The 27,494-nt window shown below is 42.7% G+C and overlaps 2 protein-coding genes across 6 annotated transcripts in view; one reads left to right on the forward strand and one right to left on the reverse strand.

Moving 5' to 3' along the window:
* The window catches only part of mtor (mechanistic target of rapamycin kinase), a 90,287-nt gene extending 68,074 nt beyond the window's left edge, over positions 1–22,213 (forward strand). For 3 of the 5 annotated variants that reach the window (XM_079360448.1, XM_079360449.1, XM_079360451.1), the window contains 25 exons: positions 144–269; positions 968–1,099; positions 3,137–3,252; positions 5,784–5,819; positions 6,427–6,544; positions 7,098–7,295; positions 7,688–7,788; positions 7,949–8,045; positions 8,197–8,295; positions 8,375–8,497; positions 8,865–9,047; positions 9,206–9,340; positions 11,283–11,457; positions 12,752–12,887; positions 14,061–14,208; positions 16,047–16,169; positions 16,699–16,781; positions 16,854–16,926; positions 17,008–17,082; positions 17,596–17,731; positions 18,735–18,800; positions 18,897–18,977; positions 19,237–19,317; positions 20,091–20,196; positions 21,629–22,213. In XM_079360448.1, coding sequence (XP_079216574.1) covers positions 144–269; positions 968–1,099; positions 3,137–3,252; positions 5,784–5,819; positions 6,427–6,544; positions 7,098–7,295; positions 7,688–7,788; positions 7,949–8,045; positions 8,197–8,295; positions 8,375–8,497; positions 8,865–9,047; positions 9,206–9,340; positions 11,283–11,457; positions 12,752–12,887; positions 14,061–14,208; positions 16,047–16,169; positions 16,699–16,781; positions 16,854–16,926; positions 17,008–17,082; positions 17,596–17,731; positions 18,735–18,800; positions 18,897–18,977; positions 19,237–19,317; positions 20,091–20,196; positions 21,629–21,644 — 2,763 coding nt within the window. In that variant the 3' untranslated portion in view covers positions 21,645–22,213. The remainder of the gene's footprint in view (positions 1–143; positions 270–967; positions 1,100–3,136; positions 3,253–5,783; positions 5,820–6,426; positions 6,545–7,097; positions 7,296–7,687; positions 7,789–7,948; positions 8,046–8,196; positions 8,296–8,374; positions 8,498–8,864; positions 9,048–9,205; positions 9,341–11,282; positions 11,458–12,751; positions 12,888–14,060; positions 14,209–16,046; positions 16,170–16,698; positions 16,782–16,853; positions 16,927–17,007; positions 17,083–17,595; positions 17,732–18,734; positions 18,801–18,896; positions 18,978–19,236; positions 19,318–20,090; positions 20,197–21,628) is intronic. The other 2 variants (XM_079360450.1, XM_079360452.1) reach the window with 1 other exon arrangement.
* Positions 14,855–27,494, reverse strand: part of LOC306834543 (uncharacterized protein) — a 164,371-nt gene continuing 151,731 nt past the window's right edge. Inside the window, exon 5 of the transcript XR_013780503.1 lies at positions 14,855–14,866. The gene's annotated coding sequence lies outside the window, so the exon portion shown is untranslated. The remainder of the gene's footprint in view (positions 14,867–27,494) is intronic.

The following is a 27,494-nucleotide window of genomic DNA, read 5'->3' on the forward strand; positions in this document are numbered from 1 at the left end:
CCCCCTGGGTTTCATCTGTACCCCCCCTCTCACGTGCTGGTCTTCCTCTTTTAACGAGGTGGTCCCTCTCTTTGAAGGGAGGACGAGAAGAGTCAAGCGTTTAAACCACCGCTCTCCCTCGTTATTTCTGTCTTTTCCTCCAGGGTTGTCAGCGCATCGTGGAGGACTGGCAGAAGATCCTGATGGTCCGATCGCTTGTCATCAGCCCTCACGAGGACATGAGGACGTGGCTGAAGTACGCCAGCCTCTGTGGGAAGAGCGGACGCCTGGTCAGTACATTGACATATGTGAAACAAAAGGCCCTCAGTTTTCTCTAATCTGCCCCCTGATCATGCCCAGCTAATCATAATCCCATACCGTTCAGAAGGAATAAATCAGAGGTGATTAAATCAGTCTCATGAAAAGGAAAAAGGGAAGTCGAGCTCTGACGGAGTTAAGTGCACCCATGAACTCCAGCCATGAAACTCGACTTCATTTCAACCTGTTCTCATATGGCCTAAATCAAAGTACCACACTTTCCTCAATCACACTGTTTGGAAACCTGAAGCTGCATATCTGCACCTTTTAATCGCTGCAATTTTTCCATCCTTTACCTCACTGTTGTTCTCATTGATTGCACAGGGGGGGAGATAATTGTTCAATATTTCTCTTTCTGCAGACACACACACACAAAACCCATCATCTGAAACTATGATGGCATTAAATAACCAAAGCTTATTGGTCAGTGTTTAACATAGAAGGAAATGTGATTGCATGGTTGGAAAGAATGAGACACACACACACACACACACACACACACACTCACTCCTTTTTTTAACTTCCTGTAAATTTGTGTGAAGGTAGAAGTTTTGACCAATCCCTAAATGTTTCTCAGCCGCTGAAAAGTTTCTGGTTTTCTTATTAAAATAGAAACCTCTTGGCGTTTCATTTGTTCCCTTCGCTTCTCTCGCCCTCTGTGTCCCAACAGGCACTGGCCCACAAGACCCTGGTACTCCTTCTTGGTGTCGACCCCTCCAAGCAACTTGATCACCCGCTGCCCACAGCCCACCCACACGTCACCTACGCATACATGAAGTACATGTGGAAGAGCACCCGCAAGGTAGGAGCAAACTTGAGTACAGTGCATGGCTTACTGATTGCATTTGTTCCATAAATGTTTGCTTCAATCTATTCAACAGTTTGTCAAAGTTAACGGTAAAGTAAAGTGAAAACTTTTGAGAAAACAGGACAGAGCTCAGCTTGTGTTTGTTCTCACATTTGTGTGCAAGCTTTTAGTGCAACATGAGGCAACAATCAGCTTAAAATTTGCCAGAAAAGGGAGAGCGTGAATTACTGCCATCTCAGTGACATAAACAGCTAATTAATTTAATGTTGTGAGAGAAACAGCCTGAGAAACATTAACACCAACAAACCACATCTGTGAATACAGGAAACCGGATGACTGTTAAATATCTATCTGGTGACAGTAAAGTCAAGGCCGAATAGTCATTCCCACCATGATCTCCAAATGTTTTTGTGATTAAAAAGTTTGTGACTGAGCTTTGAGAAACAACAGAAAAGGCTCAAGGGTAAAAATAAATGAATAAATACCGAGCTCCCTTTTTTCCCAATTCTTTCTATAAAAGCGTGACCACCCTTTTTGATCGACCTGTTCATGCACACAGCTCCGTGGGTGGAGTACAAACGGCAATACATCAAATGTCAAAATTGGCAGCAAGAGTTGTTACTGAGCCCGTTTTTAAGTCATTTATATCCACTTGAAAGCACCAGCTGCCCAACAAATCCCCCGCTTGTTAATATGCGTAAGATATTTGTAATGAAGTTTGTTCATTGCAGTTAATGTCAGATTAGATTTAATTCGGGAGCCTTACAGATGTCTGAATTTAATAGATAAAAACATTGTAGTGTTTTTTTAATGACATTCGCAGGTGGGTAATTCAGGAGTTTTCACAAACACAGTCGGGTTCACAGTATGCGTTCATTATGTCGTTCTTGGAGGGTCTGATATAACTCAGTCTGAAGTTAGTTTCTTAAAGGTTCGGATATAAAAGAGTCTGAGTTCATCAGTGAAACAAACCCAACTCAGCTTTCTGTTATTGTTATGAATCTGTCATGTCCATGGTGATGGTGGATGAAGTAAGCCTCAGTTAAAAGGCTACCAATAAATGTGAGTAGTTATTTATCAATGTTTGTGATCTTTTATTGTGACTGAACATCCAACTCAACACAACCTGCCAAACCTCCTGCAGTGTTGGCCTGAGCAGCATGGGACCTGCACTGTGCCATATACACCCATTCACAAACAATGTAGCTGCCCCCAAGCTCACATAAACACAGCCACTTTCATTACCAGGTGTTGAATAATGTTTGCAGCTCTCATTAGGGGACTTAGGTAAGTGTGAGCAAAAGCTTTGCAGTAGCTATGGCCAAGTGAAAAGCTCACCAGTCATATCAGAAGAAAGTGAACACACACACACACACACACACACACACACACACACACGGTTCAACATGTCATTCGTCACACTTAATAAGTATAAACCCTGTGATCGCAGGTCCTCACTCGGGGATCGTTAATATGAAGTTAAGATGAAATTCAAACTCGGAGACTGCTGTATCACAGTCATCAAACAAAGTAACCATAACAGAGGAGTGTTTTTAACCCAATGAGCCTCATGTGAGTCCAGAAACACCAATATGACCCATCAAGAATGTCCTCTGTCCTTCCTCATTCAGAAAGCACAGTATGCTCTTGAGAAGCAGTAGGATGACATCAACAAGTAGCAGATGGTTGTGCTGAGGATGGGCAAAGTTATAACTGGTGTTGTGAGTGATTGAAGGGTGGCCTGTAGTCCAGCGGTTAGAGTGTGAGCCTCTTGTACAGAGGTCGGAGTCTCTCTCCCAAGTGTCTGACTCTATCCACTGACCTCCCTCCATGTAAAGGCACAAAATATAATACATTATAAAGTAAGTGTGTATTTCAGTATTCAGGATTCTACATTGTGTAACAAATAGGAAAAAACAAAATATATTTGCTGTTTATTGCCAGCTGTTAAAAATACTATTAATCCCAAATCAGTCCTGTAAGTTGATCAGTGTCTCGCTTAACGTTGGTTCCTGTGTTCTTTCTCTGTAGATCGATGCCTTCCAGCACATGCAGCACTTTGTGCAGGGGATGCAGCAGCAAGCCCAGCATGCCATCGCAGCTGAGGACCAGCAGCACAAGCTGGAGCTCCACAAACTGATGGCCAGGTCTGTTCACTGATTCCCGTTGTGTTTGCAGCAGATGAGTATGCACAGAGCTGGATATTATTGAAGCTTTGCATGCTCGGTGATCGTTTTTATAATTAAACATGAAGTTATCTTCTAGTGTAGGATTTTTTTTGAATGCTGTAAAAGTATTAAAGGCATATGTGCATATGATTCAAACTGAGCTATTTAAAGAACTGCCAGGCTGAATGCCAGCGTACACTATGTTGTGTTCTGATACGAGCCATCGTGTCCACAAACTGACTCCAGCACAATGGAGTAAAAAAACAAAGCAGCATGCTGAAATAAGGAAAAAGTAACCTCATGTACTTTCTTGCCTCATGTTGTGATCACACAAGGTCGTGTACAGTGTGTTCTGCTTCTTTTCCATGAGCATGACCAAAGTCTGGCACATCACCTTTTTCCTCGTCCCATGGCGCCCCCCTTTTTTTTTTCTTCCCTTTTTTTTTAATGCTGGCAAGATTCTTTGATGTCTCACCTCAAACCTCTCACCAAAAATGTCCGCATGTGACAGTGTGTCCTGAACACCTCCTTATCTTCAACCTGACACAGTGAAAAGGTTTTTTTTTTATTTATTTTTTTTTTTTTTTAAAGCATCTCTACCCACTGGGTGATGTTCTCTTCAGCTGACAGGCCTGGCACAACTCAGCACCTTTCCACTATTATCACTGTAACTGATAGTCGGAAAAGATGCAGTCTGTTTCAAAAGGCCGTCAACGACACGCCCACATTTTGAAAACCTTGACATTTTAATAACCATCATGTGTATTTAGACAGTGATTAAAGAAAATGGAAATGTTCCTGATAATTCTTTGGAATCACTTCAGAGTCTTAAAAAAGTAGTTGGCATCATCTTGTCATGGAATGGAAATATTTGAGATGGAAATCAAAAGTGATTTATTTTGATTAGTTAGCTGCCTGCACGTTTAGCTGAGAGAAATATTCCAGTTAAGAGAAGGTGTCTGCTATACATTGTGTTGGTCAAACAACTCTAAACAAGCAGGACGTGTGACCTGGGAGCAGACAGGTATAATCACTGCACAGTAAATCATACAGTAGTCTCATCTGGCCTTGTGCACAAACATACACATGTGCACCCTCCCATTTCATAAATCATACATCTAAACACACAAGCGTGACAACAGACAGCATCTTCCCAGAAGTGACTGTGACTGCCCGAAGGAATGCATGTCAGAAAAAACACCTGTCAAATGTGAATCAGTACGACTTCTCTCCAGACATGCTGACACACTTTTTTGAATAAAGGTCGGCTGTGTGGTATGAAGCACACCTGGACTGCTCAGTCAGCCGCTAACGTACATGCGCACACGCACACGCACGCACACACACACACACACACACACACACACACACATCATATCGATGCCTCGACTCTTCCCCAAAAGAATCCAGAGACATTTGACTGCTTCTCAAAGTGAGATCTGTAACTGGCGTCTCCTGTGGAAATAAACATGTTGTTCTGAAGTTCCTGATCACCTCATCCTCCTGCTGCTTCTTCCCCGACAGTCCAACCTGTTACAGTTAGCTGAAACTCTTTTGGCATAGCTGAACTCACGCTACACACACACACACATGGAAAAGCACTCAGAACACATGACGTAACCCCCAATGAAAAAAAAATCAATTTATTGGAGGTTCTTAGCAAACAGTATTCAGACAGCTGATGACTGGGTGGACAACACGGTGCTTGCCAGTCACTCACTTGGATTTGAATGATATGTTTTGGCCCTGCAGGATGCGACTAGTTTGACTTTTGCCTGAAGCGCTGTGTTTGTGGAGAGATGGATGAAGCAAAGTCTTCCTCAGGGAAGTCATAGAACTTACTGCTGTCAGCTTAAAACCTGTTGATGTAATGTCCAAATCTGTCAGCAGATAAATGCCTGAAGCAGCGATCGTTTAGATGAATGCCTGTATGATTTTCTAACTAGCCCTGGCTGTACTGAGTGTTACTGCCAGCTCTTAACTGGCATGACAACACAGGCCCGTTTTTAAACTCTCGATCAGATGCTTCAGCCCCCTGCCTGCGTTTGTTGTCATACAGTCATTTTAAATTCATTGCTGAGCTTCAATTACAACATTGTCCTCTGACATCACTATCTTTAAGATGTGTGCTTTGCTGCCTCAAAACGTCAGTTAGTATTTCTTAAAGGGGGGGGGGGGGGGTCGGGGTACTCTAGACTACTTCAGAGGGTTCATGATTGTTGTTTTACGTTTATTTTAAAAGTATCAGCTTTATCCAGTGTTTCCCCTAACATCCATATGGACCCACCACCACTTAAAAAAGCCAACATGTGTGTGTCAAGTTTGTGTGCATACACACAAAAGATCATCATTACCAGCACGAGGACCAGGCACCACACCTGACTGATCAGCCGAGGAGAAACGCTCATCACTCAGTATTTTATGTTAAGAAAATGAAAATATAACTTGAATAAATCACCTCCTCTAACTATTAATCCCCCTTTTGTTTTTGCATCTTTAACTGTCAACAGTTGCAACAGTGACATCAGAGAAAAGGTTTCTTTACGGTGAGCTGGAAGCCCGTTGTCTTTGAGAATGATTCTCTTTTTGAATAAAGAATTTCACAAACTGATGAAAAGACAAACAAAAGAAAGAAAGAAGACAAAGGCAGATCCTGCAATACACTTTGAAACTTTTTACCAACAGCTGCATGGAGGAAACACGTCTCAATAGATGATGTGTGATGAATCAGACACTAAGCCCTTAGCAAATGGAGATTTTGCGCACACACACACACACACACACACACACACACACACTTACACACTTACACAGCACTGTTCAGTCCTTCAAGCTGTTCCGTCTCTTTTACTTTCTGTGATGCCGACTTAACAGTGGAAAACTTCAGCCCACCATAACACTGTTTAGACATTTACATTGCTGGCGAGGTGCTTGGTGAAGTCATGTAAAAGGGGCTCTTGATGGTGCAGCTCTTTATTGTATATTAAATAAAATCCTCTTTTCTATACTAAATATATTCTTCCCGGTCTGAGGGACTTTACTGAAATGACTAACAATTACAGTTTTAAAATAAAGTTGAATAATCCGTGATTTAAAAAGACTTGTTTTATAAATGATCCCGTCTGCTTTTCTGTCCCTCTTTCTGCCCTGCAGATGTTTCTTGAAGCTTGGAGAGTGGCAGCTCAGCCTGCAGGGCATCAATGAGAGCACCATCCCCAAAGTCCTGCAGTATTACAGCCATTCCACCGAGCATGACCGCAACTGGTACAAGGTCAGTCGATCCCACTCAACTCCAACCTTTCGCTTTGACTTCTCCCTGGCCTTGTGAAACGCCTGCTGTGACTCTGAATGTCCCCCTGACACTGATCTTTCACAGGCAAAGAATATATAAAGACTCTGTTGTATTTCCCTTCTGCCAAACATGTCATAAAATATTGTTGGATTATCTTCTGGGGGTTTTTCCTCCTCTGTTCGCGGCTTGTTTATTTTGCTCATTAGACTGTTTTACTCGTCGCGCCTCTTGTGAAACATCACAGTTAGGAATCGATAGCAGAGCTGAGAAGATGTGCTGCAGGATAAAAAGACTTCACTCACAAACCTTCTCACCAGTCACCCTCAACAACTCCCCGAAGCTCTCAACCTTAAATAGATGGTTGTTAAATACAGCTTACTCCAAACTCTTGCATTTAGTTAAGAAGAATAATGACGGCCAACTGCTGCCTTCTGAGTCTGTGTTGAAGTGAGGCGGGGAATCAGGCCATCAAATACATGGCTAGCGCTTCTCAGAGATTCACATAAACCCAGTTTGTTCCGTCTTCTCACAGGCGTGGCATGCATGGGCGGTGATGAATTTTGAAGCGGTGCTGCACTACAAGCACCAGAACCAAGGACGTGATGAGAAGAAGAAGCTGCGACATGCGAGCGGCGCCAGCGCAAACAGTGAAGCTAGCAACAGCGACAGCGAGGTGGACAGCACTGACCACAGTCCTGTGCCGTCACCGGGCCAGAAAAAGGTCAATGAGGTGAGAGTTGCAGGCCGGTGATCGACATCAGTCATGCAGTGTTGTCTTAGCACTCCCAGTTAAAATGCTTACATTATGTACATGTCGCCCTGTATGCAGTGTTTGAGACGGACAATCAGAATGCCTTATTCTCTGCAACTTAAACACTTCATATATTTTTTAAAGTCAACACATATCTGTAGCAAGTAAAGCACTCTGTTAGTCCGACTAAATATTCTAACAGGAATTTTTTTTTTCTTTGCAGTCCCAGGTAATGATCAAATGAGGCACTTCAAATGTTTTAAGGATGCCGACTGTGAAGAAAAACAGCCTCAGTACTGCATGTCCTCCTGTGAAGCTTTCTCTGTCATGCTTGATGTTGACTTCTTCCTCTCTGGTCTGTGCCTCCACAGGACCTCTCAAAGACGTTGCTCCTGTACACAGTTCCTGCTGTTCAAGGTTTCTTCCGCTCGATTTCTCTGTCCAGAGGAAACAACCTGCAGGATACACTCAGGTTAGTTACAGTTACATCGGAAAAACACATGCACCCACAATCATAACAACACATGGTTTGTGTGTATACGAGGACATCTAGTGGTCGATTGTGAATGTCTTGATATGTAAGAAGGCAAGAAAAGATTCAGGTTTTATTTCATCTCCTTTCTGCCTTTCAGGGTTCTGACTCTGTGGTTTGATTATGGTCATTGGCCTGAAGTGAACGAAGCTCTGGTGGAGGGCATCAAGACCATTCAAATAGACACCTGGTTGCAGGTAATGCATTCACGCATGCCCTATGAAGTGGAGTCATCTGTAAATAAAAAAACTGGATGAATTAAATTAAATAAATAGAATTTGGTTAATTTTCAAAATTAAATTGAAGATAAAGGTTCTCAGATCTTAAATCATTCTCCTGCCTGTTCAGGTGATCCCTCAGCTCATCGCTCGAATCGACACTCCTCGAGCTCTGGTCGGGCGTCTCATCCACCAGCTGCTCACAGACATCGGACGGTATCATCCCCAAGTGAGTGTGCTCACGTTGCTGCTAACGTTGATCCACTACTCGAAGGACAAGCAGGCAAACATTTATTCTCCTCCTCCAGGCTCTGATCTACCCGCTGACTGTGGCCTCCAAGTCCACCACCACAGCCCGGCACAACGCGGCTAACAAGATCCTGAAGAACATGTGTGAACACTGCAACACTCTAGTTCAGCAGGCCATCATGGTACGGCACATTTGATCATTTATCAGAACTCATTAGATACCCCATTTATTAACAAGACAAACCATCATGAGGTTTACGAACATGACCTGAATTATCAGCCTATCAGCAAGAGTTCCTCCTCTTTGTCTCTTTTCTTTTTTGTAATAGTTAACTGTGTTTGCGGGTCACATTAAAAAAAGAAAGTTGCAGCATAAGAAAGCAAAGAAAAGGACTGTTTAGAGCAGGTTTATGTGTGAGGTGAGCTCCTCTCTACTTGCTGATCTTCAGAGGGTGACGCATCGTGTTACCCGGAGCTTGATGTGTCATATCGTGAAGTTGACGTGCTAGTGCACACTCTGACCTGATCGTCTTTGTCTTCCACATCAAGGTGAGCGAGGAGCTCATCCGAGTGGCCATCTTGTGGCACGAGATGTGGCACGAGGGCCTTGAGGAGGCTTCACGCCTTTACTTTGGAGAGCGCAACGTCAAGGGCATGTTTGCAGTGCTCGAGCCTCTGCACGCCATGATGGAGCGAGGACCGCAGACCCTCAAAGAGACCTCTTTTAACCAGGTGGGTCTCCTCAGGCTGGGCTTTAGACTTACACATCTCAGACTGAAGCTTCTGAATGGCTTTACGTCCAGCAGAATGTGAAGCCAAAAACCAGGCCAGTTACCCTCTGTTTAAGAAAATACTGTCAGCTATTGTGTTGGTCTTCTTTCATGCTGCAGGCCTATGGCAGGGACTTGATGGAGGCTCAGGACTGGTGCAGGAAGTACATGCGCTCTGGAAATGTGAAAGACCTGACCCAGGCCTGGGACCTCTACTACCACGTGTTCAGACGCATCTCCAAACAGCTTCCACAGGTGAGAGAAACTTTTTTTTTTTTTTTTTTTACCTGTGACAGCCTTCTGATACGCATCGAATTGTGTTTATTATGTAAATCAACTTCTACCAGTGAAACAAAACCCAAGAAATGTGAATCAAACGAAAACCTCCTGTTGAGGCTTCTGGGAAAAATTCACCCTGGCATCAAAGCAGTCCTTGCATTCCTTTGTTCATACAAATCTGTTGTGAGATGTGATGACATGTGTTTTGTCTTTCATGTCCTGATTAGGTCTTTGGTCTGACGACAGCTTAATCTGTACACGCTGTCTGTCTCTTAGACATGTGAAAGTGAATTTTTGTTTGGAACATGCAAACAGAGAAACAAGGCTCTTCTTCCATTCATCTTTCTCCGTGTGATGTCATTGAATCACATGCCAAAAATAATGTTGAAAGATGTTAAAGGGATTGCAGGATGTGATGAGATAAAGGGAAGATAGAAGCCAAAGAGGAAAGGCAGAACGTCTTGGGAAAGCATCGCTCCTTTAAATATCATTCAAACAGAACATTAATAGACATCGAGTCAAATCCACAAAGGCCAGAAATCTTCTGGGATTCTACAAGTTGCTGCTGATTTTCCTCGGGGTGTCTGCCCTCTGATGACGACTGGTTTTTTGTTGGGTTTTTTTGGCATAGCTATTAGCTTGTTGTTGTTGCTCCTTGATGTACTATTATTACCTTTCTTTATCTTAAAAACGTTCTTTAACGTCTTAAAAATCACCGGTGAAATGTCAAAGCACAAACAGACAGATGTTCTCATGAGAATTAAACGCATGAGTAAAAATGCAGGTTGAATATTTGGGCTGCTTCATGTTGTTTTCATAATCACAAAAAAAAGACTGTAAAGTAGCCACACAATTCACTGACTTCTTATTATTTATATGTATTAAAAGAGTCTGAAATATAGAGCAGGTTGGAGACTAGTCCAGATTAAAACTGTCTGAACTCATTCAACAGCTCCAGTGTGAGTCTGCGATTGTAAACCGTGTGAGAACAGAAGCACCTCTGTGAGCTACAATACTGGGCTCCAGTCTTCTTGCAGTCATGTGTCAAAATAAAAGCATACAAAGACCGAAATAACACGCATAGCAACACACGTGAACAGTTTCCTTTCACAACCATTCATTTTCATACTAAATATTTATACCTCTGGTCTCGAAGCTGAAGAAGAAGTCTGTGTACGCTGACATCAACTCTCCCATAATTCTCTAGTCTTGTTGTGATCTTACGCACAGGGACGCTTGATGAGCCGTTTCTGTTTTAATAAATGTACATTATGTGTGTTCTGCAACGTTAACATTACCTACAGCAGGTCTGGTTTGCTCTTTTAGTAACCGTAAAACATGTATATTTTTTTATGTTTCTGTCAGCGACTCTCCCTTCACATAGAAAAATGTAGATGGCAATTTTTTCTGACACTCTGATATAGTCCTGCTCTCAGCCAGGCTCCCTGCTGGGACATTAATGTAAGCAGCATGAAATACACTTCAGCATAATAACACAGGGAGGAGGTGGGGGGGGGGGGGATTGCAAATATTCCCCCTCTGGGCATTAACATAGAAATAAACCCTCTCCAGGAAGCATCCAGACAGCGGATCCACAGCAGGTTGTGTCTCTGATGAAGTAACCAAACATTAGCAATGAGAATTGAACCGCAAAAGCAAATTTGAATCGACTGGCAGAGTCTGAATCGTTGCAGTTTATACGAGTGATGGGTGAACGCAGCGAAGCACAGATCGCATATTGACAAAAACATTGAGATTTAAATGTTCTGGAGTGATTTATTAAAGGTTGTGTATAAAGACCTTAACCTGGGCAGTTTCTGCAACACTCTGCATATTGACTGTGGCAGGAGCTTGGCGGTTTAGTAAAAGATTTTATTTTTTTTTGTCCTGTGTGCCACCTTCTCAACTCTCCCCACAGCTGACCTCCCTGGAGCTGCAGTACGTGTCTCCCAAGCTGCTGATGTGTCGCGACCTGGAGTTGGCTGTACCAGGCACTTATGACCCCAACCAGCCTATCATCCGCATCCAGTCCATCGCCCCCTCCCTGCAGGTCATCACCTCCAAGCAGCGCCCACGCAAACTCACCATCATGGGTAAGATTAGCACAGAACCTGAATGCAGAACGTGAACCTTTTCATTAAGAACGTAGATTACAGAATGCCTGAAGATAAAGCTGCACGATTTCAGCCGATGTGGGCATCAGGTTGGAGAACATGCTATATAATTACAATCTTCAGCCGAACATCAACTGGCTCCAATGACGCTCTTTATTCTGTATTCATCAGTCATGGTAGAGTTCTGTGTTTGGGTCAAACAAAGCACCATTTATTCTATTAATTTTTAAAATCTACAGTCCCTACCATGCAAGTATGAGGAGTCCTCCCACAATGTTGATTGGCTGTTTAGTGAATAGAAACATAAAAAAAGGTTTGACATCTTTCCCCTAGCTCTGCTTTTTGATTCAAAGTACAACACACAAGTGCTTCTTAAAAGGCACAGCGCTATAAAAGTCACCTTGTCGAGCAGCCAAATTCTCACGTTATCAATCACAAAGGCTTTACTGTACTTTATGACACCTTGTTCTGATGTCTCCCATCAGTGTTACAAAACGTTCTCTGTAAAAGATGATGCCGTATAAATCACCTGACCTCTGGAGCAAGACTCCAGATTAAGACCTGTCCCCCTACTCCAGGCTGCTAAGATTTACTGTCAGCGCTGCGTGCCCATACTGACACGCTATACGTCCTTACTGGGATCGTCATTAGCAGCAGACCTGGGGATATCGAGGGGACTGGCATGTTCCTATGGAAGGATCAGTTAACTCCATTAAAGGTAGCATGACAGTTACAGCCTTGGTGAGTTCATTCACATGAGGTCTGAAAAGATGTGGGAACGGAAGAATAATGACATCACATGTTCTTGATTTCAGTTGAACACTTTCCCCCCCCCCCTTCCTGTCATGTTGAGTTCTTCACCCTGTGAAGATGTCACAGTTCGTTTAGTGCATGCATCCGTATTTTCCACGCCACGTGAGGCAATCATCCAAAGTCCCTGCTTCACTGCGATGCACAAATTAACAGTCAGATTTCTCACCACAACATCTCACATGTGACGTTTTGGAGTACTATTCCAAGCTGAGGTTGACCATGAAGTAAGGGAGCCTACAGTAAGAGTGATGAGGTTCATGTGAAATCATTTATAGCCTGCTGAATCTCACGAGACGTTGCATCAGGCCAAGGTAATGGAGATGCAGCTGCAGCGCAGCAGGGGAGCATCCCTAGAGAGAACAGCCTGTACTGCCAAATCCAACTAGATAATTCTTCTTGCTTAATTGCTTAACCCTTTTTGAGAGCTGTGTAAATGTTGGGTTTTTGGCGCCTTCTGCAGGTAGCAACGGCCACGAGTTCATGTTCCTGTTGAAGGGCCACGAGGACCTGCGGCAAGATGAGAGAGTCATGCAGCTCTTTGGTTTGGTCAACACCCTGCTGGCCAACGACCCTGCATCCTTGCGTAAAAACCTCAGGTACACACACATCACCTACAAGTGACTGTAACACACAAGGGTTGTAAATATGCAGTAACAGTTTGAATGCCGCCATTAAAAAAGAGACGGGCGGTTATGTTTCACCTGAGATGCATCGCAGGCAGGAGAGCAGAAGGTCAAAGAAAGATATCTTACTCTGAAGGGAATCATTGTGCCTTTCATTTATATGGAAATGACTGCTAATGTCTTGTATGTGCTTGTTAATTTATTTTTATGTACCAGCAGTCTGTCAGGTTCATCACATTTTGAAATGATTTTTTTTTTCTGCTCTAGTGATGAATAAAAATAAAAAAAACTAAATGAAAGGTTTATAATCAAGAACCACCTGAACTGCTTTAAATTAATAAGACACTACTGTACATGTCAGCTGCACAGGTGTTCATGCATTCACTGATTTTCTCTAATTACTCATATTGTCTGACAGTTTGGTCTCAAGCTTTACCCTCTACTATCAGAAGTCTCTCATCACTCCACAACCAAGAAGATACTTTAAAAAAACCTGTCCGATGGCCTCACTGTCATGTTCTGAAAAGACACAACCTGCTTAGTTTAGAGAGCTTTATGCACTTGTGTTTTCACCAACTAGTTTTTAAATGTATCATCAGTCCGGCCCTGAGCCTCTCTTCTGATGTTTGTTTAGTTTATTTGTCAGGGACCTTGTACAATAATGACACTGAGCTCACAGAGAAAAGAGGCTTCGTACCAGATTATAGCAGTTTAATCATTTCCATCTGCAGGCAGGTCGACACAGAATACATTTACAATACATTAAAACATAAATTCATATCATATCATAATACACATGCTAAGACCTAAGACTCCACATATTTATGATAATGGTTAAAGACGGGACAGAAACAGGGGAACAAGAAGCACAGTGATACTTCTACTTGACTTAAAATTGTTTTTAAAAAAAGCTGAAAGCAAACTAAAAGCTGTACTCACTTTTTAAACGGTATATCAAAAGTGTGTTTTAAACCGGTTTTATTGTTGAACATGTACTTTGTGCTTTATATTGAAACTGTGTTAAATTTGATTCTTTCCTATTAAGTAAATAAATTCCACACAAACATGGCCCATAATGTAAAGTCAAGGTAACAAAGTGAAGAAAGAAAAACACTGTTCACTCTGACTCTGTCTTTCATCAAACAGCATCCAGCGATATGCCGTGATTCCCCTGTCCACCAACTCAGGCCTGATTGGCTGGGTGCCCCACTGTGACACCCTGCACGCCCTCATCAGAGACTACAGAGAGAAGAAGAAGATTTTACTCAACATTGAACATCGCATCATGCTCAGGGTGAGTAACAACAGGAACTGCTTCTTCTTATTTGTTGACCGAACAGCAAAGTGAGCCACCTTCAAATGTTCAAATGACGTTTGGATGGATTATAAAAGTGCTATGATATCTTTCTGTTCTAGCACATCATATCATTTACACTGATATGAACATGTGTGTGTAAATGAACCTGTATGGTTACATGTTCTTGTACCACACAAGGAGGCCCCCTTTCATGAAATGTTTGGAAAAGTGTACTTCTCATACAAACATCTGAACATTCAGAGAAGACATCTGCTGTCAGTGATTCTGACCAATCCTCATCGCTCCAATGAAAACAAACTCACATACAGTATTCTTGATCGTCACAAATGAAACACACATCTGAGCCTTCAAATGTCCTATGAATCAGAAGAGAGAAGAGAAGAGAACGGTTAGGAACCTCTAGTCGGCTGTGCAACAGATTTTGTTTGTTTAAAAACCAAAAACCAAAAATCACATCCATCCAAAGAAACATCAAGGCCACAGGGGATGACGGGGCAAGTTAAAGTCTCATTGGTCCACAAAAGCAAGGTGACATCATGTCAAAGCGTGATTCACAACTCAAGGGAAGAAAAAAAACACAGCTGACCTTGTCAGACTGAGAGGAGACGAGAATAAAATGGCACTCATCTCTCCTCTGTCCTCCAATCACAGGAGAAACAAATATGAGTCAGTTGTTCAATGAAAATAAAAAAAAAACAGCAGGGGATCATTTATTCAAAAGCCTGATGAATAACAAGTGTAGTGTTCGACAGAACAGGATCTGTGCAGGTTCTGATTTCACTCAGAGGAGCCGTTTTACAAACTGCCATGCAGCATAAGCTTTTGAAAGCGTTTATTGAATTTAATTTACTTTGCTCATAGTTGCAGTGAAGTGTACGCACGTCCGAGCAAATTGCAAACAGCTGCAGGAGATAAAAACGACAGAAAAAAAGAGGAAGGTCCGCACGCTGTTCTTTTCAGCTGCCAGTCAGCTCTGACTTTATTGAATGCATAATTTGATCCAAAGGCTCTTCTTCAGGTTTGTTCAGTCAAAGGTAAGATTTGAAAACTGACAGCCAATCAGACGGACCGTAGATGAATCTGTTTAAGAAAGACGACAATGAACCATTGTTATGTTTTATAGCGTTTGTTTTTCCAATTCTAAACTGAACTGTTCATTAAAGTCACTCTGAACCCCTGCAGGCAAAACACGGTCACTGACACTGAAACCCAAACAGCTATTAAAGCATTTACTCTCAAAATAATGAACAGCCATACTGTAATGTCTTCACACCCACTTGAATTCTCCGTGGCCTGAAACAGAATGATTCTTTAATTACATCCCTCTCGTCGTGATTATAATTACATGTGCAGCGTTTCTGGGCCACTTTATCTCCGTTTGAATCTTTGAGGACTGAACACAGGCGGCACAAAGAGTCCAAGCAGACACAATAAAGGCTAATTCATTGTTTTTTAGCCACTTTATGGAAATTGTCTTCACCTCAGGTTGTGTATTTCACAATAAAACTCCCGGTGACTAAAATGAATTCAGACTGAATAAAACGCCAACATTTAGAACAATCAGACATGGAGTCTACGGAGGTGCAGGTTTAACAGATGTTGCATTGGTTGAGATCTCTAATTCTCTTTCAGAAGTCTTTAAATGTGGCTGCGTTTCTCTCGTGTCCTTACAATATTTTCTATGAGCTGCAAAAACATTTTCCCCCAACTTTTTAACTGAATTCACTTTAATGCTCACTTGTCACAGGCATTGAAAAATAACCTTGAGTTTAATTTGTCAGCACTATATTCTTGTTTCCCTTCGTGTATTTCAGATGGCTCCCGACTATGACCACCTGACGTTGATGGAGAAGGTGGAGGTGTTCGAGCACGCCGTCAACAACACGGCCGGAGATGACCTGGCCAAACTCCTGTGGCTCAAGAGCCCCAGCTCCGAGGTGAGACGCTCGACTCGTCAGTCTGACGGCAACACGGGAGGATGATGGAGAGTACTTCATCCTCTCAGCAGCACGTCTCAGTGGCTCCGGGGTCAAAAGTTCAAAGTGGTCAGCTATAGAAAAGATAACACACTATGAACTAACTACGTTTTCGATGGAGTCATTTTGAAAAGGGATTTTTCGCTGCACAGGAAAGTCATTTTGATGCCGAAGTCTTTCCTTTTTCTCATTATCGAGTTAATACAGCAGGAGAGGAATGCGATGTTGTTTTCCCTGAAGAACCTGCTTTCTGGGTTGTGCGTCCTACTTTCAAACCACTGACTTAGCACAATGAGACCTTCAAATTGAATCCATTTTTAGGAACATTAGTGCATTGTGTACCTGATGTTCTGCAAGTTCCAAGTGTTTGGGAATATGTTTCAAACAGCCCGCCTGAGATCTCTGGGCCCTTTTCATCTCTTTTCTGCTAATGAAGCTAATGCCGTGGACCACAAGAGCTCTCCTAACGCAGATGTTATTCCCTGTTCAGGTGTGGTTCGACAGGAGGACAAATTACACCCGCTCCCTGGCTGTGATGTCCATGGTGGGCTACATCCTGGGACTGGGAGACAGGTGAGTTCCTTTATTTCCAGATGTTTAGTTATAATACAAAACAAACAAAGACGTCCCCTTTTTATTCTTTAGGCATCCTTCCAACTTGATGTTGGACCGATTGAGCGGCAAGATCCTCCACATCGACTTTGGAGACTGCTTTGAGGTGAGAGGAGTTTCTAGTTTTCAACACATTTTACTATTTGTGTAATCTATGAACTTGACCCTCATTCAAACCTTTCAACAGGTTGCTATGACCAGAGAGAAGTTCCCTGAAAAAATCCCCTTCAGGCTGACGAGGATGCTGACTAATGCGATGGAGGTATGCTCCTGTGAAGTGGGGGTATTAGAATATATGGGCGGTTTAGAAGCAGCCGCAGGGGGAGATTGGTTCACCTTTGAAAGTCAAACACTTTGTGGCAGAAAGTTTAAACTTCTCCAACAGTTTTTTTTCTTTCTTTTTTTTGCATTACATAACTTGTCTTCTGGTTAACCAGAAGGCTCCTGTCAAGGTTTCCTCTCTGTATCTTCTGTAGGGGTTTTTAACTACAGTGAGAATGAATGCGTTCACTGTTTTCACCAGAAGTTATGACTCCCTCCGGCTTTATTTGAAGAGCAGAAGAGCTCAGTAAAGTACAAAGCAAAGTAGAGACAGAAAAATATATCCAAGGAAGTTTAAGTTGTATCCATACTGAAATAACTGGAAAGTGGTTAAGAAGCTTTTTAAAGCACAACTCGATGATCTAATACAGCCGATTCTCCTCGTAATGACCAAATACAGACCTCTCTATACTGTACAAACACAACAGTGTTTAACGCTCTGATTGCGCCCCAGGTGACAGGACTGGATGGAAACTACCGGATCACGTGCCACACAGTGATGGAGGTGCTGAGGGAGCACAGGGACAGCGTGATGGCGGTGCTGGAGGCTTTCGTCTACGATCCGCTGCTCAACTGGAGGCTCATGGACAGTAAGAGTCGGTTTATGTTCAACACATTCAGCGGACTCTTCGGAGGCTTCAGAGAAGAAGATAAAGAAACATGTTGCTTACTGATATAACCAAACAGTCAGATGTAACAAAGATAATTCCCACGAGTGTGCGCTGTACTTTTGATACCTATGTTCCTTACGTGAAGAGCTGACTGCGTCCTATAAACCGGTGCCAAAAATACACCTGTTTAAAATGCTGAAACGTGCTGTCATGAATGGAAGTGTAGCCGCCACCCTCACGCACTGCCACGAGCTGATGCAATGAGAATTCGCCTCCGTTTTTTGTGTATTGCAATCAGCGGCTTTACTTAGCGAACGTGCTCAGCTGGGAAATATACGTAGCATGAGACCGGTCTCGTGACGTCACTTTTTCATCCTCATTAGGTCATAATCATGCATCCATAGAAAACAGCGTTACACTGTAAAGTAAATAAGGTAAATAAACATTGGAGTCTCCTCAACTAAAGATGTAAAAGTGACGACATGAGGAGGGCGTGACGAGGTGACGGTCCCAGAAAGCTCAGCTGCCGCGCAGGTAGCTAGCACGATTACAAACTCCACATGGACACAACAGACGGCACCAGAAAGAGCTTGTTGTGGGCTTTACTGAGCACAAAGTCCTCGTCTGAGATGCACTTTAAAAGTTTCATTTTGTGAATTTCAGTGAAAAGTATTCCTTAGTTTAAGTCTTTTTATATGACAGGAGAGCTTACTTATTGTAAAGAGCTGCACATTTTCTTCTGAAAGGCATCAATGTAGGTAACATTTTAAACATCAGAAACAGTTTTTTTTTTTTATAAATATCAGCGGCTTAGCGGAAAGGGAAAATAACTTCTGCGTTTGAAAAGGTCAGAACAAAGCTGCTTCCTGTGTGACGCACTCACAGGGTGCACAGTGCTGTTAGTGCTCGTACGAGGTAACAGTAGTAATTGTCAGCTCAGAAGACTACTTGTTCTCACACACCTCCTCTGTTTGACCCGCAGCAAACACCAAAGGAAACAAGCGTTCCCGCACCAGGACCGACTCGTACACCGCTGGGCAGTCAGTGGGTGAGTCCGCCGTACAAACTGTGGCCAGAAAAGCTTCCTGTTGTCTATTCAATCATGTAAAAATGTGTGTGTGAACCTGTCATCGTGTCCTTGCAGAAGCACTCGAGGGAATAGACCTTGGAGAGACCACACACAAGAAACCTGGGACCACCGTGCCTGAATCCATTCACTCGTTCAGTGAGCTCACATCTCGTTCTGTCATTCTGCAGATTACTTATTGTGGACCCCTTTCGTTTTTCTCTGCTTGTTAACAATACCAAGCTCTCGAGCTGTCATAAATGATTGGTGCAACTGCTGTGCTGTTTCAAGGCAGCACTTTGATTTTCTTGAGCTGCAAAGCAACACAGGGAGGGAGGGAGAGGAGAAGCAGACGGGGAGAGAGTACTTGAATCTGCCTTTTCTAAAGCTGATGATAGACTGTTGTTTGTTTTTTAAGTTGGAGACGGCTTGGTTCAACCTGAGGCACTCAACAAGAAAGCCATTCAGATTATCAACAGAGTGAGAGACAAACTTACAGGTGAGTAAGACGCATCCTGGATTTACAAAAAAGGTCAAAACTCTAAAATAACATTGCAGTTTTATCCACCACGAGTTCCTCCCGATATTCAATCTAATACATGCTTTATTTGATACCTGACTTGGAAGGAGAGGTTTTAATTGCCACTCATAAACTACAGAGTAGTCCTGAAGTAAAATTCTTTCTCCCTTTTAAAATATGTTTTGTTTTTTGAAGTGGCTCTTACTCTCACAAAGCGATCCTGATGAGTATCATCCTCAACGTGCAGTTTGTTCACTTCATGCACGAGCAGGGATGAAAAATGTTGCCATAAAGAAAAATCGATCCGTGCTTCCATAGTGGAGAAATCCTGTAGTGTTGTGACTAAAATGATTTAAAATAAGACTCAAAGTCAGTAAAGAAGCAGACGTGTTCTCTGTGTTGGTCTCTGATGTGGACTCCATTTTGCGTCTATATATTATTTTTGAGTCTGTCTTGTGAACTCAGCGCCCCTCATTTATGTAAAGACATGCATGTGCTGTGTTACGACTTTATGTACAAGAGGAAGGCCAATCAGGCTGAAGCTTAGCACAACACAACAAGGCCGAGTGTGAGTTAAGAAAAATGTGAAGGAAACTTTTGACACTTTCTTACTTCTTCAGATTTTTTTTTTTTTTCAGTGGATACAATCTTTTAATATCAGAGGAGAAGTTCTGGTGATGTTCATCTCTTGCTACACTCAACTTTCCTGTGAAGGATTAAGTGTTCTGATGCGAGTTCGTTCTTCCCTGCAGGTCGAGACTTTTCTCACGACGAGACGCTGGATGTGCCAACCCAAGTGGAGCTCCTCATCAAGCAAGCCACATCACATGAAAACCTGTGCCAGTGCTACATCGGATGGTGAGAGTCGCAGCTCTTTGGCTTTTCTTCATTTTTTGCATTTCAAATGTTTGAACTGTGTGGCAAGGTAAGTTTATTTCAGATCAGCATTCAAACACGGAGCCACTCAAAGCTCCTCACAGAGTCGAAACAGATCATGCAGATGTGACATTGAGCAGAATTAACACATTTAAATATCCCAAATAATAAATGACATTTTGGAAAATAATAGCATGAATAGTCATGCATACAAAGTTATTTCATACAGAATGTAGAAATAATTAAAATCAGTGATGCAGGCCAGCAGTAGGATTTTCTTTTAAAAACATACAAGTTTAATAAATCGTTTTTATAAAGTCCGATAAACTGAATTAGATTTCACCCTGTCCTTTAGAGCAGTGTACTTCTGCACCTCCACTCTCGTGGGATCATGTCCACAGTGAACGAGCTTACATGTGTGTGTACATTATGTTCCACCATTGTCATTTTGGTACACAGACGTTGTCAGTGTATTCGTGCAACTTGGACAGAGTGCAGGAGTTTGCTCACAGTTATTAACAAGAAAAAAATAAATATTGGATCCCTAAGACTTGTATGTTTTGGTTGCCGCTGTACGGAAACAGATGTGGATGTTTGTTTGATTTCTTATATCATCCTATCAAAGTTCAACAGTCTTCTGTCTCGATGACACAAGTGTACTATCGACATGAAAAGGTTGGTGGCTATCTTCAGGAGAACCAGGTGAATCGTTTTCTGCCACACACCTCTACTGTTCTACTGTCAAGGCGGCCTGAACCTGTTAACAACACCTAAGTAATGTTTGAACTCAACCTCCCAAAGCTCGAGGGCTTTCAGAAACACTGCACAGAATGTTCTCATGTCGACTAAAATCTTTGTCTCTGGATCAGACGGAGACTTTTGGCTTTAGCAGTAAATGAACATTTCCTTTGCACTCATGTTCATTTCCTTACGAGACGTAGACGTCCTAAAGGTCAACGCTCGTCTGCGGCTCATCAGGTTTCAAAGGGTTAACATTTCAGTCCACAGCTGCAGGTAGATGTTACATTTATTATCAGCGAGGGGCTTTTTTTATTTTGTTAGCAAAGTGTTGACCTTAGGAGACCGAGACCTTCTACTATTATTGAGTTTCCCTTCTTCTGTTTGATGTCCTGCTCTCTTCACTAAACTGACATGTGGTGCAGAGTGTCGTCTGTGTGAACTCACACTCAGCCGGTGTGTTTAGTTCAGCTACAGTCAAGATGACGGATCAGTCTGTTAAATGATTGATGATCAGGATCAGGATTGTTGCTTTTATCTTGCACTATCCTCATGAGCCGAGCATGCAGTCTTTTTTCTTTTCTTTTTGTCCACATCTCAAACGTGATAACCCTTCACCAGCACACTTCAGCTGGAATGAGTGTGTCTCAACGGATGTTTTGTTCTCGTCTTCTAGGTGTCCATTTTGGTGAAGAGTCGCGGCCAAGGTTACATATCACTGGTAACCACAGAAGAACCCTCGACTCAGACAGGCATCCACTGAAAGAGGTTGTGATGCCACGAAGCAGAGCCTGTTGATCCTTTTATCCCGAGAGAGAGAGAGAGAGAGAGAGAGAGAGACGGAGAGGGATCCTTTTTACCTGGAGACTATAATTTAACTCTAACTGTTGCCATTTCTCAAAATAATGTTTTCTTTTAACATCATATTTGCGCAATGCTTTCTACAGTGGCCATATTATTATTATTATTATTATTATTAGTTGTGACATTTCTTACTTCACTGAGTCTGACGCTTCATTGTATATGAATGTGAAGATTTTTAATAACATGGTCTACCTTTAACTAACTTAAAAGTTCTTTGCAGTTTACTCACGATGAGACAGAAGTCCAAATGTACTGGATGTGATGTTTGGGAGTGTGTGTGCCATTCAACCCTGTATATATAATCCCATGTGACCGCACTCTTTTCTTTCTGCACTGTACAAAGTGTCATTGTTCTCTACCTGCTGGAGTCACAAATAAAAAAGAGGCAACAAGTATGCAGGAAGAATGGAAGTGTTTTTTTTATCCTTCTTCTCTATGTAAAGACAGGCCGGCTACTCTTCCCTTGTTTTTCCCAAAGTGCCCACAGAGGGCACTGTGACTCCTAATAAGATCCTCCATCCTCTCAGGAAACACTGGGAGAGGATGCACTCATCAGCCGAGAGATGATCAAAACCAGACTGCATTCTTCCCCACAATCAGACTACTACTTTTTTTTTTTCTTTAAACATTCTCCAAAATCGGCATACGATTGCTCGTTCTCATGGCAGCTGCTCTATATTTATCCTCGTCTTTACACCACAGGGAGATGCAGTCATTTATAGCGAGTGCGTCCGCTGACAGAAAGAAAAGCGAATCAGATGTAGCAGATTGCAGAGGCAGCAGTAGAGACAAACTGTTAATTTGGTTTCCTGTGCTCTTATCTAGTCAACGTACGGTAGCTTCTGTTTTACTCATTGCTATTCACTCTCTTATTCCTCCTATTTATTTCTCCCCCTGCATTCTCCTCTGAAGGTTAATTACTTATAGATAGTTAAGGATTACGGATCAACAAAATGCAGCCCATTGATCTCTTCCCTGCCGTGCCAACCTCTGCAATGTCACACTCTTTACACACCGGGAAAGAGGCCTGGTGATTATCTGTTCATATTGATCCATTCCTCCTCTGTTTTCCCTCGCTTTCATTCCCCTCTTCTCGCTCCCTTTACCTCTGCTCTGTCACTTTCTTTCCGCCAAAAGCAGATTTTTGAAAATGTGACTTTTCATAGTCTGTGATTTTAGTCATCTCACTCGTCTAATTTGTTGTTATTTTTCTGCCTCTCAAGTCTGCAGAGGGGTTCAGCAAGTCAATATCTCAAGTTAAAGAGGTTGCATTGATTTGGAGAGGGATTTAGCTGTTTACCAACTGTGGAAATGAGCCCAGGCCTCAGAAAAAAAAAAAAATACTTTGGTTGTCTGCACGGAGTAAGTCAATGGTGACAAATGATCTCATTGGGAGACAATGCTCCTAAATGAGAGGAGGTGAAGGGCTTGGCTGCAGAGGCAGGGGATGCAGCAGGCCACGCTCCATCAGCCTTTAAGGTTGTCACATGTTGCTGTCCGTGCCCTGCACCTTGAGCCAAGACATGAGCAATGATGGGATACCGCAACACATTCACAACCATACACCCCCTCACCGCTGGGACCAGAGCCTGTTCGTGTTTCCTCCTCCTTCAAGCTTGTATTCAACCACAAGAGCTCCCCTCTCCATGTTATTCCACTTCCTTGCACTCTCTTTAGTTTCCCTCGACCTCTCGAGATTTCATAAGTGCTCTCTCCAAGTCTCACCGTTCCTTGAGTCTCCTCGTCACACAAAGCAAAGCACGCTCAGGATGAAGAATATTCCAATTGCAAGTTATAAGATTTCCATTTCCTTAAAGCAGCGTTATGCAAAAGGTGTTCTTTTATTTATTTAATTAGTTTTGGGAGAGAGGGGGGATTTGGTACCTTCAATTTCTCTCTCACTCTCTAATCTCTGGCCTCTTGCAAACTCACCGTCTCTTTACCTCTTCTGGGTCGACATCACCTCTGGTGGCTGCACCTGTTCCACGAAGTCCATGCTGGAAATACTGAGCTAAGAAAGGTAACAGGCTGAATTTGCCTTCGGGGCTTCCTGCCAGAAAGCCATGCTGTGTATCCCAGGAGATTGTACTTTACAGAAGAAGTTACATAGTGTTAGAACAGGTGTTCAGAGCGGGAATGAAAAAATGACTTCAACATGAGTTTGGCAAAGAGGTCAGGACAGAGAGAGAGAGAGACAGGAATGACATGCAGTAAAGGAGCGACAGGTCGGATTCCAACTCTGGATTTATGCACTTTGTGTTCAGTGTCAGGGTAAAGTATAGTGTCATTTTAAGATGTTTGCAAAATCAATGCTTACCCTAAGTACATTGTCCAATATTACAGGAAATAAAAACCTTAGTATCAGACGAATGAACCGGTTTGAAGTGTCTGTGCACTCGTTTGAAATTAGCTGTGGCTTTTCTCCACTTACTCTTTCAGGAACATTTCGCATAAGTCCGAGACTAAAAACAGCAAAACAGAAAGAAGCGAGCCATGTGGTTTTGTGGAACAGACAGGAGCAGCTCACATTTAGGAGAGTTTAAGAAACATTTGGCGAGTCTTTTGATTTCAGGAAAAAGAAAACCGTGACTGTGCATCCTTTTTACCCCCCTGGAGCTAAGAGCTGGAGGGATAATACTGGAGTTTTGACTTTCTGTGAGGCAGATGGAAAGGAGCTCATTACCTTTGTTAACGGTCACATCTTTACCAAAAAAAAAAGACTCCAGTTCAAACGTGGAAAAACTGACTTTGAATTAAAAGATTTTAGCCTCCTAGCTAAAACATCACTTAAGTTATCTTAACAAAGCTCCTCCTAATGTTGTACTTGTGACCACCGTCTGAGGAGTACAGAAAACAAGGCGAGTTCTTGAGGAAATTAAAAGAAGCAGGATCAGGCAAGGCAACCACTAAATGAGGGACACAATTAATTTCCTCTACAGGGATCCATGGATGATGTGGACGACGTGCTGGTCTTTGCTTCAGCTGGACGGCTGCTCTAATTAAGGTCTCGTGGAAATGTACAAGTCCTGTAAAAGTGTGTAGCTCAGGTTTGGAGGAGAAGAAACTTTTGTGCCCTAAGTTCAGTTAGAAAGATCCGTGTTCAGCTGAAGGAAACATACAGAGTGCTGGCTGGATTCTCTCTCCCTCCTGACTTTTTCCCCCCTCAAGAAATCCTCTGAAAGAAAACCCTCTTCAGTCTCCCGATGGTTAGAAGAGAACTTTGTGTCTCACACTACACAGCCTCCCTCCAGCTCTCTCCCTCTATCTGGCAAGGCTAGCAGCTGTGAGGGACGGAGGCAGTGGCGATATCGACGACTCAACATAGGAGTTCGATAGCAAGCTCTGGAGTCGTTTAAAGCCGGAACCCGCAGCCAGGACTCGGGCTGTCTCTGTGCACTGTGCTGTAAAGCTCGTATCGATGAACTTGACAGCAGTTTAGCCCGCCTGAGATGTGCTGCTCTCTAAGGACACTTCAAACACGTTCTCCCGCCAGCTTTACCCTTTTTCTTTCTTTTTTTTTTTTTACCCGGTCTGTTGATGTTCAGCAGAGCTGGCGCGTCAGAAATGTGTGTGAAAAGATTGTCTCTCTATGTGATCATCTGTTTGACACAAAACTGCATACTAAGAAGTTTTTTGAGTGACACAATGTGAGTTGTAATCACGTTTGTGATGTACTGTCGTCCTGCTCCAAGGATGGAAAAGATGAAAAATGTGCCATTAAATATTTGCACATGGCGTTTTGCATGTTGAGGGGTCCAAATGGCATTATGTAGTTAAAAGACTGAACAACTGCCATCAAGGGGAGTAGAAGACCCTTCTGGTCAGTACATCTTCTCTTTAAATTCACTCGTAAATGAATGAAAAGGACTGAATCTTTCTGTAGAGGTGACTCTGCCATCTTCTTCGTATAATTAGAAAGACAAAAACAGATTAATTCTTACTCATTTTCCTCTCTATGAAAACGTGCATTTAGAATAGTTTTATAGAAACAGTATTTGAGAGATCTCTGAATAATCTGCAAAGAACATGGTTGTGCCTGTCAGAGTGATTCCTCGTGACCCGCTAACCTTACTGTGACCTTTTTAATACTGACTCATTCTCTGGATAAAAATAGCTGCTGGAATGTTTTTTTCCCCAAACACAAGCGAGGTGACGTAGTGGCGAGGAAACACCGGGAGCAAAACAACAACTACTCACCTCCATATCATCATGTAGCAAGTACAGCTCATGCTCCCGTAGTCTCCGCTCTGTGACCGACGCCTCTTTTTAAAACTTTTTTTAATTTTTTTTTTTTCAGATAAAAACACAGCACAAAAAATCGCCATTGCATCCTCTTCGCCCGTTTGTTGACTCTGGAATCATGTTTGATCTCGAGAGGTTTTGCGAGATTTCCCGTCTGATCGGGCGACGGTTCGTGTGTGGTGTGTTGATGTTGCCGTGTGGCCGCACACCACACACTGTACGACCAAAACTGTAAAACCTCCGATTATTTATCGCCGTGTGTGTGGTCTCTAAAGTTTTGGAAATCGGCCGACAATTTTAAAACCCTGCCGTGTGACCCAGCCTTTATCAGGGTCGACACCCTCTTCTGCGTCTGGGTGTCTCTGTGGCATCAGCGGATCTCTTCTGGAACTCCAAAGATAAACAAATGATGGACGATGAATGTGGCCACTCGTTGTCTGCCATGCCTGCTCTTCCTGGGGTTGTGCTGCTGGGGGCGGCTCGTTGGGGCGCTGGTTGCATGCCTCTCTGATGGCCCTCTCTGGCCCTGCACTTTATTGCTGTGAAGGCTCTTGGTGGTCGGTGTAACGTTCTAGTTGCAGTTTATGATATTAGCACCTTTATTGTGTGATCTCTGTGCAGTAGTGTGTAAGAATTGGGGAAAAATGCATAAAGATAATTTCTTCCTCTTAGTCGTATTCTGTGGCCTAAGTTGTGAGTGGTAACTGTTCTTTTGCCTCACAGTTATGTGCATGTCCGAACAGATTTAGTGAAAATGACATCTGTGTGTTCTAATGTTTTCCCTGGGGTCTCTGTTCCCCGGTAATGAGAGGTTTTAACTCGCATTTAAAACAGAAATCAGAACATTTACATCTGAACCACTCCATGCTTTACCAAACTTTACTGAGAATCAAACCTAAACGTGCAAAACACGTGTAAAATGTTTAAATGTAGATCAGTGCAGCTGCCTTCCTGCCGACCCCTTTTTGCAAACCCTAATTCTGTATGGAATCAAACATTGGGATAAAATGTCTAAAAACCTGTCAGAGGCAAGCAAATATGAGATTTATAATATAACATTTCTGAAAATACGTCGTTAAATGAGCTTGGCACAGATCAGTGATCATCAGTTCACATCGATCCGGAGAATCCAGGAGATTTTTCAAAGACTTACAGTGAACAAATGTCAATCAGTAAAGTTAACCTTCAAGCCTCACCTGCCCAATCAGGGGTCGTTATTTTTTGGCCAAGGAGCAGGGAAACCGTGATATTGCCTTTATGCAAAGTTTGGGAAATGTTACTGAATGTTGCTGGTTTCTAGGACACAAGTTTTTAGAACAACTTGGAAGAAACCAAACCTATAAACCAACCATGTCTTTTAAATACTACTTATTAGCATTTAAATGAAACAAACACAAAATGCATTACCTCCCCAGTGAAGCTCAAACACCCAGACT

Source organism: Symphodus melops (assembly GCF_947650265.1).
Source record: "Symphodus melops genome assembly, chromosome: 13".
NCBI lineage: Eukaryota > Metazoa > Chordata > Actinopteri > Labriformes > Labridae > Symphodus > Symphodus melops.